This window comes from Schistocerca serialis, chromosome 6 (assembly GCF_023864345.2).
Source record: "Schistocerca serialis cubense isolate TAMUIC-IGC-003099 chromosome 6, iqSchSeri2.2, whole genome shotgun sequence".
Classification (NCBI taxonomy): domain Eukaryota; kingdom Metazoa; phylum Arthropoda; class Insecta; order Orthoptera; family Acrididae; genus Schistocerca; species Schistocerca serialis.
Window position 1 is genome coordinate 388976393 of NC_064643.1, and position 13117 is coordinate 388989509.

A 13117-nucleotide genomic window follows, 5' to 3' on the forward strand; every position below is an offset into this window, starting at 1 on the left:
GAGATTGTGTAATACAGAAATAAATGTGCACAACTTTATTATTCTCTACATTTAGATCATGCAGTCAGTTAGTCTTACCACACTCATATTGTCAATATCTGACGGATATACAGGGTGTTACAAAAAGGTACGGCCATACTTTCAGGAAACATTCCTCACACACAAATAAAGAAAAGATGTTATGTGGACATGTGTCCGGAAACGCTTAATTTCCATGTTAGAGCTCATTTTAGTTTCGTGAGTATGTACTGTACTTCCTCGATTCACCACCAGTTGGCCTAATTGAAGGAAGGTAATGTTGACTTCGGTGCTTGTGTTGACATGCGACTCATTGCTCTACAGTACATCAGTACGTAGCATCAACAGGTTAGTGTTCATCACGAACGTGGTTTTGCAGTCAGTGCAATGTTTACAAATGCGGAGTTGGCAGATGCCCATTTGATGTATGGATTAGCACGGGGCAATAGCCGTGGCGCGGTACGTTTGTATCGAGACAGATTTCCAGAACGAAGGTTTCCCGACAGGAAGACGTTCGAAGCAATTGATCGGCGTCTTAGGGAGCACGGAACATTCCAGCCTATGACTCGCGACTGGGGAAGACCTAGAACGACGAGGACACCTGCAATGGACGAGGCAATTCTTCGTGCAGTTGACGATAACCCTAATGTCAGCGTCAGAGAAGTTGCTGCTGTACAAGGTAACGTTGTCCACGTCACTGTATGGAGAGTGCTACGGGAGAACCAGTTGTTTACGTACCATGTACAGCGTGTGCAGGCACTATCAGCAGCTGATTGGCCTGCACGGGTACACTTCTGCGAGTGGTTCATCCAACAATGTGTCAATCCTCATTTCAGTGCAAATGTTCTCTTTACGGATGAGGCTTCATTCCAACATGATCAAATTGTAAATTTTCACAATCAACATGTGTGAGCTGACGAGAATCCGCACGCAATTGTGCAATTACGTCATCAACACAGATTTTCTGTGAACGTTTGGGCAGGCATTGTTGGTGATGTCTTGATTGGGCCACATGTTCTTCCACCAACGCTCAGTGGAGCACGTTATCATGATTTCATACGGGTAACTCTACCTGTGCTGCTAGAACTTGTGCCTTTACAAGTACGACACAACATGTGGTTCATGCACGATGGAGCTCCTGCACATTTCAGTCGAAGTGTTCGTACGCTTCTCAACAACAGATTCGGTGACCGATGGATTGGTAGAGGCGGACCAATTCCATGGCCTCCACGCTCTGCTGACCTCAACCCTCTTGACTTTCATTTATGGGGGTCAAAAATGGGTCAAATGGCTCTGAGCACTATGGGACTCAACTGCTGAGGTCATTAGTCCCCTAGAACTTAGAACTAGTTAAACCTAACTAACCTAAGGACAACACAAACATCCATGCTCGAGGCAGGATTCGAACCTGCGACCGTAGCGGTCTTGCGGTTCCAGACTGCAGCGCCTTTAACCGCACGGCCACTTCGGCCGGCATTTATGGGGGCATTTGAAAACTCTTGACTACGCAACCCCGGTACCAAATGTAGAGACTCTTCGTTCTCACATTGTGGACGGCTGTGATACAATACGCCATTCTCCAGGGCTGCATCAGCGCATCAGGGATTCCATGCGTCGGAGGGTGGATGCATGTATCCTCGCTAACGGAGGACATTTTGAACATTTCCTGTAACAAAGTGTTTGAAGTCACGCTGGTACGTTCTGTTGCTGTGTGTTTCCATTCCATGATTAATGTGATTTGAAGAGAAGTAATAAAATGAGCTCTAACATGGGAAGTAAGCGTTTCCGGACACATGTCCACATAACATATTTTCTTTCTTTGTGCGTGAGGAATGTTTCCTGAAAGTTTGGCCGTACCTTTTTGTAACACCCTGTATAGCAGGTGTTTTGAGAAACAGACAACAGCAACGTATTTATCGGCGGAGCTACAGTTAAGTTTTGATAACAGGAGTTCTTTGATTTATCGGAACTGCGGAGAAACTAAACGAGCAAGCCATGCTGACATTGAATCTCGTTTTTTTGCTAATACAAAGCCTTCGTTTTATTTCTACTTTGCTTTTATTGGTTTTTCAAAATTTCCCTTTCGCCGTTATATGTTTGGCTTGGTTCAAATGGCTCTAAGCACTATCGGACTTAACATCTGAGGTCATCAGTCCCCGAGACTTAGAACTACTCAAACCTAACTAACCTAAGGACATCACACACATCCATGCCCGAACAGGATTCGAACCTGCGTCCGTAGCAGCCGCGTGGTTCCGGACTGAAGCGCTTAGAACCGCTCGGCCACAGCGGCCGGCGCCGTTACATGTTTCCCGTCACTATTCAGAGATCAGCGAAACATTCAACCTCTGATTGACTAATGATTCGCGGTTATTTTTCCAAAAGTTGCAACTTTAGCACTTCAACATTTTTTCACCCTCTCGTGGCAGATTTATAATCTGAATAATCATCCTGCAAAACTTGTAAGTAGTTTGACTCCACAGTTAATGCCGTGTGACAGAGGAGCCTAACAATTCATGTTTCTGAGAATATGTTACCGAGTGTTTTATAAGTTTCGTATTAAATTGTTGAGTAGTTTTATTAAGTTGTCACTGTGTATCAGTCCGACATACTTTGACGCGGCATAAATTACTAAACAGATATAGCGTAGAGGCAATTTACAGGATCAATTGTGAACGATGACACTGTCTCCTGAGAAGTTCAACCTTGAACCTCAATATTCTTGCGTGCTCTGCAGAGCAGCTGTATTTTTAGTCGTAGGCCAGGGCTTTCGCTAAACACTTTTTCGTTCTTAAAATGTGATTTTTAGGCGGTAGAATGAAATTGTGTATATCCTAGAAGTCTTTTAAGGTTTATTCATAAAAATTTCACACATTTCTATGTAGTAGACCTATCTCGACCTGATAAACATTATTTAGATAAATATCTAGAGAAAAATTTTCGGGTCTTGTAAATACAAGAGTAAAGTCCAGTATTATGGAAAAATATTGACGAGACGAAAAATGTTTAAAAAACATTCAGTAACTGAACTGGGACTGTGTAAACCCTCTCCTCGCTTTCAACTTTGAACCACAAATTTTTTTGGAGGAGCTATTAATAAAAATGTCAGAGTACGTCGCAGGTTGTCATCTCCTCTAACATCAGCCAAGTGCCAGTCATTGTTATATCTTTCGCTCTGCAGTGATCTTAAACAAAATAAAATATCAATTTTCTTCCAACACTTCCCGGCCTAAAGAAAAGGACGACAACCTTTCAAGCATAGGCGCCTGCAAATGGTGCCACAAGAAATCAGCTACCCACTCCTGAGACCTGGGGCATTGACTTTTTATTTGTTTTACAGATTTGACGGAGTTCTAGGAATGGTTGTTATTCCACAAAACAGTAGATTTATTACTGCGGAGCGGGACAGGAAATACTGTGACTTTAAAAATACTCGTAGCTACATAATTTAGATTTGGCCGCTTATCACGCTGATAACGAGTAATTATGCCATTTCCTTGGAGCGGCGATAGTTTCTGCGCTGACTTGCAGTCAGGGTGGGTGCATACCTTCTCAGAACAGAGCCGAAACAGGACTCTCAAACTTTTCTCTGAGGCTTGCCCTTATTGTGCTGCGGAAAAGGTCTGGTTTTACACCCAACGCGGACGCCAACTCCTGGGACGCTTTCTGCTCGATCACGAGCATTACATTGACAATGTTTATGTTGTACATGGCCGATATCAGTCTCCTGCTGTACAACGTAATCAGACCAGTAGTTTACCTTTTCTCCATCGAGGAATAAAACCCGTGGTGGCTTGTTAAGACTACGTTCAGTTTCACATCGCGCGGTGGCTGTAGTAGACCTGAAGAAAATGACCATGTTTCTTCTGTAGGTATGGTCATCTATGCTTTGTCTGACGACCCATATGCAACAGCAGGAAAGAGAAAATGCGATATTCTGCGCTGAAAACCAGCATGCACACGCAAAGTTACAGAATCTGTACTGTTGTTAGCATGGCAAATAGGATTCCTAACTGGGGAGACGGTATTCGTCCAGTCCTAGGGTATTAGAAGTCGCTGCTACAGTCCTAGTTGAGGGTGGTTTGTGGAGATTTACCACAGTCGTCTAGTCGAGTGCTGGGACTGGGTGCACTTCACACAAACAGTCCAAAAAATGTAGCCTCCAAAACACATTAGATTATATGTAAATCATGGGAGCCGATATTAAAAAATAGAATGCATAAAATAAAGCAATAAATGTATTAACGTGGTAAGGTGAGTAACTTTATAAACAGAAGATTAGCGAAAGTTGAAAAAGTTTATTCAGAGTTTCTCCACTTGAAGAGTATTAATGAATAGTATTATTTTCTTACTGTTTTACTGATATTCAACAGAATTTCCTCAATGGTTTTGCCTTTTTTTATTTCACATTTTTAATTTTCAGCGTCGATCTAACATTATTGGTAAATAAATAAAAATATCTTTTGCGAATATTATCTAGCTTTTTTCCTAACTCGGAGGATACCCTGAATTTAATGAAATAAATATGTAATACATAGTACATTGCTGTGCATACAATTTTAAGAATAATAACTTACAATATATAAAATCGAAGTGCGCATTTGACATTATCAGAGTTTCACTTAGTGCTGCGACTGTGAACATGGTCTTCAGGCTTTGGTTGTGCGAACGTATAAACAAAGGGGATGATACTTTTTTCAGCTGTCTTCGTATACGGTCAGGACAGTCAGTGTTTCTATTACTTTCTCTGTAGTAGAGAGTCTTTCCCTTTCTGTCGTTGCCTTCCCTCAACTTCCTGTGGTTTGTCGGTTGACCCTGTGGACCCAGGAACTGCATCCAATTTATTGGTGACAGCAGGTATGACTGGGCACAAACACCTGGCTGGAATTCTCTCTGCAGTCGGTCGCGCCGCAACTGCATCCATGTGGGCTAGCCCTCAAGGGAGCAATCGAAAAGTGTCCTGTGTTAAACCATTTTCTAGAATTCCTTGCCATTTTGAAGACTGTTTTCGTGGTTATTTTATGAAAATTATCTAAGAAGCTGTGAAATTGCCATAAGTACAAATATAAATGCTTTTAGTGTAATATGCTTTAAAAGAGGTGGGATAGTTATGACCCCCTCCCCCTGTTGACCTGCGCGTGACTCTAGAGGCTCCGCGGTACTGTGACACGGCGTTTTCAAAGATTATCAAGATTGCAGACACGTACGCACAATTAAACAAAACTTGATACTTAAATTTTTATTTTTCTATGACTAAAGCTTGGTGACTACCGGTAACGTGTTGTTAGCCGAACATCCGCACTTCAGATCCGGCGACCGGGTGGTCGCGCCCAACATCCAGTTGTCCAGCGCAGGCACGGAGTGTGAAGGCCGTGTGTGGTCGGTTGCAGGTGCTGCAGTACAACATGACGGGCGGCAAGAAGAACCGCGGACTGGCCGTCGTGCTGTCCTACCGGCTGCTGGCGCGCCACGAGGAGCTGGCGTCCCGGAACACCGAGCTGGCGCACATCATGGGCTGGGCGCTCGAGATGGTGAGTACTGACCACTGGCCGCAGCTCGAGGCCAAAGTAACGCGTAGGTCCAGCACGGCGCCTTTATTTACAGTCTCGACAAGGGAATGTCAGTACGTCGCTCATTCGGAGAAAATGCGAAAACGATTATGAACCCAAAGGTTATTTTGAACACAACAATGATTTACTACAATAGCTCTACTGTAGGTGGTATGCCATTATCTTCCTTCGACCTTTCTTCTGATTTACCCAGCCAGGTTTATAGGAACCAACTGATGGCTCTCTGTCTTCCACCATAATCGAGTCCATTAACATGAGGTAGCCAAGGAGGTGGAAACGTGGGTTCTACTATGCTAAGACAGCTTGGTAGCTACAACAGGTAAACACAATTAATTAGCAGGAGTACAAAATAAGAAAGTATTTATTACTTAACACTGTTGTAGTCCATGATCTGTGGGTTGACAATTATGAAGACGCGACTAGACTAAGCGCCTGTAGAATGACATAATTTTCAAGTCACAGATCTTGCAGTGACGAATTAATCCCTCGTAATCTTGAATGGCGAATCCGCCGAATTTGAAGACTAACTTGGAAATGGGCTACAAAGACTTGATGGCAGCAACGGCTGAGCTGCAGACGATGACTAACATCGGCGCTGGCTGACCACTGAGCGCGGCTACGTACTGTAGACTGGCACAGCTGCACTACTCTCCTGCTGCACGTGAAGTGGCGCCGGCCGAAGTGGCCGTGCGGTTAAAGGCGCTGCAGTCTGGAACCGCAAGACCGCTACGGTCGCAGGTTCGAATCCTGCCTCGGGCATGGATGTTTGTGATGTCCTTAGGTTAGTTAGGTTTAACTAGTTCTAAGTTCTAGGGGACTAATGACCTCAGCAGTTGAGTCCCATAGTGCTCAGAGCCACGTGAAGTGGCCTAGCGGCGCCTCCCGGCGAGCATAAGTACTGCGATTTTTTTGTCTTTATTGTTATTTGAACACCTTATACGAAAGGTGGGCCAGCAGCGGCAATATTACGCTGCTCTTCAGCCACAGACAGTACAAATAGAAACAAGGAAGACACAGAAAAACAAAACATATTGGTAGACAAAAAACAGTAGACACATGAGTAAAAACACGGAGCCGTTCACAGGGGTAGTAAAATAAAAAACGGTCAGCACTGTACACGAACACTAAGTACTGCGACTGGCTGTGTACCCTTTGGCTAGCACAGCCGTTCTTCTGTTCTGTTTATCGAGAGAATCGCAGTCGGGTCGATCTCTCAGGCGGCGGTGTGGTCGTGTGACGGGCGACATCACATCAACAGTTTTACAGGGACCAATATCCAGTTACGCATATTTCACATCAAGATGTCATTGCGAAAGGTGAAAGAGGAAAACTCGAATCCCAGCATTTTGGAATGGCAGTCTGTCACTTACCCACTAAACCAACGATCGACGTTCAGGGAAACGAACTTACAAGTGAGACATGGCGTGGCACGATACGTTGCTGACCGAGCGAAATGGTGCGGTGGTAAGCACAATGGACTCGCGTTCCGAAGGACGACGGCCCAAATCCGCATCCGCCCATCCAGTTACAGGTTATCCGCATTTCCCTAAATCACTTACGGCAAACGTCGGGATGATTCCTTCTAACTACTTATCGAGTCCGAGACTGTGCACTTTCTCTAACGACCTCGTCGTTGTCAGGATGTTAAAGCCTTGTCGTCCTTATTGTTTAGTGTGGCGTTTTTATTTGCAGCGTTCGAGATGTGCCAGACTTTAGAGACAGAACTATACAGACAGAAGAGGGTTCTAAACTGAGTGTTTTGAAGTACGGAACCAACGGAGGGAAATAAATACAGTGGAACCTCCTTTACCCGGACTAGGTGGGACTTAAGTTCGTCCTGATAATCGAAAATCCGGAATGTCAGAAGAAAAATGCTTTAAACACACATGTTATATTTATTTTCACATAAAGATACAAATTATACATTACTTGGGACCCACTCCGCAGCAGTAATTATGTCGGACGACTTGTCTGGCCTAGAAGTAATACATTGCATACAGAAACCTTCCCCGTCGATCAATCTATCTATTAATGAATACCGTATGAAAATCTCTACAGTAGTTCCTAAGATTAGCCTCCACATAAAGGCTGAAAAACACGGCTGGGGCGTAACATGTAGAGAAGACATGTATTGATGTATACGTAGATTCTGGTCAATTTTTTCTCTGGAGCTGCGGCAGCCGTTTACTTTACTGCTTTTCCCGCCAGATACGGCATCCTCTGTAACTGACTAGCACTTAACTCCCATCATTGCCACGTATTGTCATCCAAATTCCCATAAATTATATATATATATATATATATATATATATATATATATATATATATATATATATATTACACTTACACGCCCATCATTACTACAGTTATAAATTATACACCCAAACATTCCTCACGACTTAGTCTATCTATTAGCGAATACCATATCAAAATCCCTATAGTAGTTCGCCAGGTTACCCTTGACATGCAGAAAATGTTGACCATAACAAAACAGCGAATTTCAACACTGAAATAATCACTAAGTTTGTTTTGAACCAGATTCATATGTCGTTTATGCGTAACACGGTCACGTAGGTGTTTCATCGGTAATAGTTCGGTCGAAGTCGTTTCCGCCTCGAGTTCCAAGTATACCATTAATTTGTCGAGATGCCTTTGTACGTATCATAATGCCTTCAGATTGAGCGCCAATTTCGTCAGTTAGTTCGTCAGAATCATCGTCATTGTCTGCAGACGAACACTGTCATTTCGAGGCATTCTCAAGAAATGCAAAAACTTGCATTTATTGAGTTGCAGTTCACCTTGCTACAATGTACTCCGGATGAATTTGTTCACACGGAGATTAGCACTGACTAACTGTCGAGAAAATGCGAACGCTTTGAGTGAGAACAATTCCCATTCCCTCTTACAACGTGTGAACGTCGTGATCGAACAGATCGTTAGGAACCCAGCGGAGAAATAATGCTGCCACTTCGTACTTTTTCATTTTATTCGTCTTGCGGTCCGTGTCAAGTGCACATCTAATCTTGTGCAGCTGGGAACTCCTATGATACCCAGCGAGGTCCAGAACATAATGCAAAGTATTCAGCCGGCGTGGCGCTGCATAATGCACCAGTGCATCTTGCCAAGTATTCACCCGGCGTGATGCTGGGTAATGATCCAGAACATCGTGCCGCTGGATAATGCTCCAGTACATCGTGCCAAGTATTCAGCCGGCCTGACGCTGGATAATGGTCCAGAATATCGTGCCAAGCATTCAACAGGCGTAACGCTGGATAATGCACTCTTACGAGAAGATTTTCAATTTCAAAGCGCCTTATGTAGATCATCGCACCATTGTAGTTCAGACTGGTACGAGATGTGTTGATTATTACTAATGTTATTGACTAGACCCACAAAAATTAAGCAGATACACTCCTGGAAATTGAAATAAGAACACCGTGAATTCATTGTCCCAGGAAGGGGAAACTTTATTGACACATTCCTGGGGTCAGATACATCACATGATCACACTGACAGAACCACAGGCACATAGACACAGGCAACAGAGCATGCACAATGTCGGCACTAGTACAGTGTATATCCACTTTTCGCAGCAATGCACGCTGCTATTCTCCCATGGAGACGATCGTAGAGATGCTGGATGTAGTCCTGTGGAACGGCTTGCCATGCCATTTCCACCTGGCGCCTCAGTTGGACCAGCGTTCGTGCTGGACGTGCAGACCGCGTGAGACGACGCTTCATCCAGTCCCAAACATGCTCAATGGGGGACAGATCCGGAGATCTTGCTGGCCAGGGTAGTTGACTTACACCTTCTAGAGCACGTTGGGTGGCACGGGATACATGCGGACGTGCATTGTCCTGTTGGAACAGCAAGTTCCCTTGCCGGTCTAGGAATGGTAGAACGATGGGTTCGATGACGGTTTGGATGTACCGTGCACTATTCAGTGTCCCCTCGACGATCACCAGTGGTGTACGGCCAGTGTAGGAGATCGCTCCCCACACCATGATGCCGGGTGTTGGCCCTGTGTGCCTCGGTCGTATGCAGTCCTGATTGTGGCGCTCACCTGCACGGCGCCAAACACGCATACGACCATCATTGGCACCAAGGCAGAAGCGACTTTCATCGCTGAAGACGACACGTCTCCATTCGTCCCTCCATTCACGCCTGTCGCGACACCACTGGAGGCGGGCTGCACGATGTTGGGGCGTGAGCGGAAGACGGCCTAACGGTGTGCGGGACCGTAGCCCAGCTTCATGGAGACGGTTGCGAATGGTCCTCGCCGATACCCCAGGAGCAACAGTGTCCCTAATTTGCTGGGAAGTGGCGGTGCGGTCCCCTACGGCACTGCGTAGGATCCCACGGTCTTGGCGTGCATCCGTGCGTCGCTGCGGTCCGGTCCCAGGTCGACGGGCACGTGCACCTTCCGCCGACCACTGGCGACAACATCGATGTACTGTGGAGACCTCACGCCCCACGTGTTGAGCAATTCGGCGGTACGTCCACCCGGCCTCCCGCATGCCCACTATACGCCCTCGCTCAAAGTCCGTCAACTGCACATACGGTTCACGTCCACGCTGTCGCGGCATGCTACCAGTGTTAAAGACTGCGATGGAGCTCCGTATGCCACGGCAAACTGGCTGGCACTGACGGCGGCGGTGCACAAATGCTGCGCAGCTAGCGCCATTCGACGGCCAACACCGCGGTTCCTGGTGTGTTCGCTGTGCCGTGCGTGTGATCATTGCTTGTACAGCCCTCTCGCAGTGTCCGGAGCAAGTATGGTGGGTCTGACACACCGGTGTCAATGTGTTCTTTTTTCCATTTCCAGGAGTGTATATTGAATACGAAAAATGAGAATAAAAGTGACGTGATAACATTGCCGCTCCTTTTCCGAACTGGTGAATTTTGCATTACAAAGAGGAGTGTATGAGAGCAATTCATCACGACAGCAAAAGTGTAGGACATGTTTAAGCTAACAGATTACATTGCTTGAAAATAACGAAGACGTAAACAAACCATTATGTAGATGCCGTGTCTCTACAGAATAGAGAGATGGTAACTACGACTAGATTCAAACAAGATAAAATAGTTTTAATTACGAGAAAATAACATTGAAGATAAGTGGTTTTCACAGTCTTCAAGGCGGTGTGTCGGTGCAATACATGTAAATGCTTTGCTCTAATTTCATGAACTGCTTTAACTTCTTAGGATCTTCTCTAGCAAATATTTACTTCCATTACCAGCTATACGACAGCGTTATAGGTCTACGTCCTCTGGCACTCTCAGTCAGGTCTCTCATTATTCGCCTATGTGATTGACACAAAAGGAATGACCGATAGTGTATTTTGTGAAGACTTAGTTTTTAATTGCCCTTGTTCCTTGGCTGTCGTTTAGACAGGTAATGTTGCCCAGACCAATTCAATAACTTAAAAGATGGTGAGCAGGAGCCGATCCATGACGTTAAACAAGTTGGTCCTCATTTTCGCAAAAGCTAAGGGAAGGAAGCCTTGCTAGAATTTAACTTCCCGTCGATATTGAAGTCGTTAGAGACGGAACATTAGCTCGGGAGGAGGGCCAGCATAGGAAACTACCGAGGTTTCATTAAAAGCATCATCCCTGTTTTCACTTGAAGTGTGTTACGGTAACTACCCTACTTTGAAGAGAATGAAGTAGAGAGAAGAATTTGACAGAGCTCTGAAGGACCTAAGTCGAAATAAGTCCCCTTGAGTAGGTGAAATTTTCTCAGAATTATTTAGATTCTTCGGAGAGACAGCTATGACAAATCTATTCTAGCTATATACAAAATATATCAGGCTGGCCAAATACTCCCATGCTTCTGAAGAAGGCACCTGCTAACAGGTGTGAGTATTACCGAGCTATCAGTTTTATAAGTCGTAGTTACAAAATACTGCCGGCCAGAGTGGCCGTGCGGTTCTGGCCGCTACAGTCTGGAACCGAGCGTCCGGTACGGTCGCAGGTTCGAATCCTGCCTCGGGCATGGATGTGTGTGATGTTCTTAGGTTAGTTAGGTTTAATTAGTTCTAAGTTCTAGGCGACTGATGACCTCAGAAGTTAAGTCGCATAGTGCTCAGAGCAATTTGAATTTATTGAACAAAATACTGAACCGAATTATTTACAGAAAAGTGAAAAAACCAGCACATACCGATCAGTTTGGGTTCCGGCGAAAAACAGGAACACACGAGGCCATACTGACATTATGGCTTATCTTACAAGGTGGACTGAAGAAAGGCAAAGATACGTTTATGGCATTTGTACATTTAGAGAAAGCTCATGAAAAAGTTGACTGGAATGCACTCTGAACTTCTGAAGGTAGCAGGGAAAAACACAAGTAGCGAAAAATTATCTACAATCAGTTACTATTTGTTTTCCACCTTGAGCTTACTGTAGTTTAATTAAGGAGAACTAAACCAGACGCGTTTCGCTGTTGGAAATTTGTGGTAAGTTCCTATGGGACCAAACTGCTGAGGTCATCAGTCCCTGGGCTTACACACTATTTAATCTAACTTAAATTTACACTAATGACAACACACACCTCCATTCCCGAGGGAGGATTCGAACATCCAGCGAGGGGGATGGAAGCGGCACCAACCGTGGCAAGGCGCCTTAAACAGCGCTGCTACCCCGCGAGGCTGTTGCTGTTCTTTATGAAGCATCTTCCGTGTTCATTCTGAAAATTGCTTACGGTGTTTCTTTACATATTCTCCAAACCACTGCTTCTTCCGTGGTTGTTAGCAGCGGCTGACGTAGAAAGACTTGGATTCACATATGCACTTGGCAGTTTTTGACATTTGCGGTATTTCTTCCGCTGCATTTGTGTGATTTACACTTCACTTCTGTAAATTGAATTGAAGTTATGTGTGTTTCTCTCTCTCGCACACATGCGTGACAGTTAATACGATAAGATCTTAAATCTGTCCTATCACACAGTATACAGGTTGTAATGTATACTACTACTGTCAAGTCTTAGACAGTGGCAGTTCTTGATAACGTCTGACATACTGACGCACAGTTTAAAGATGGAACTGACAAGTCAAAGAGTGTACGTGTTTTTTTTTTGTTATTTCAAAGATCATATTTATATATATTTGCGACATGCATTCATATATGAAAATTAACGTTTTTCGACAGTTGTTATATGAAGGTGCAATATACGAATGGTATAAAATTGAAGAATAATCTAACGTAACAAGTCAAATTTTGCAGGCAGAACACAGACTGCCAACCAAAATGATATGGTTAAAATACTGTTCAAATTTTGTATGTACATCTTATTCCGTAACTCTGTTCATTAAGTGTGTTGTCCGGTAGTGTTGTAGTGCAGATGTATATTTCAGTTTCTTCTAGAATATTTAATATCTGCCTTTTTCTGCTTTATGAAGAATGGTGATGTTTTTGTTAATGTCATTATCAGAACGCTTGTATTCTCTTAAATGGGCGCTGAATAATGAGTGACTGGTTTTACGAATATTAATACGTTCTCTAAATCTCGTTTTGATGTATCTCAGTGTTA

At 44.2% G+C, this 13117-nt stretch overlaps 1 protein-coding gene across 1 annotated transcript in view; it reads left to right on the forward strand.

Moving 5' to 3' along the window:
• Positions 1–13117, forward strand: part of LOC126483801 (farnesyl pyrophosphate synthase-like) — a 284194-nt gene that overhangs the window by 94552 nt on the left and 176525 nt on the right. The window contains exon 3 of the mRNA XM_050106981.1: positions 5409–5549. Coding sequence (XP_049962938.1) covers positions 5409–5549 — 141 coding nt within the window. The remainder of the gene's footprint in view (positions 1–5408; positions 5550–13117) is intronic.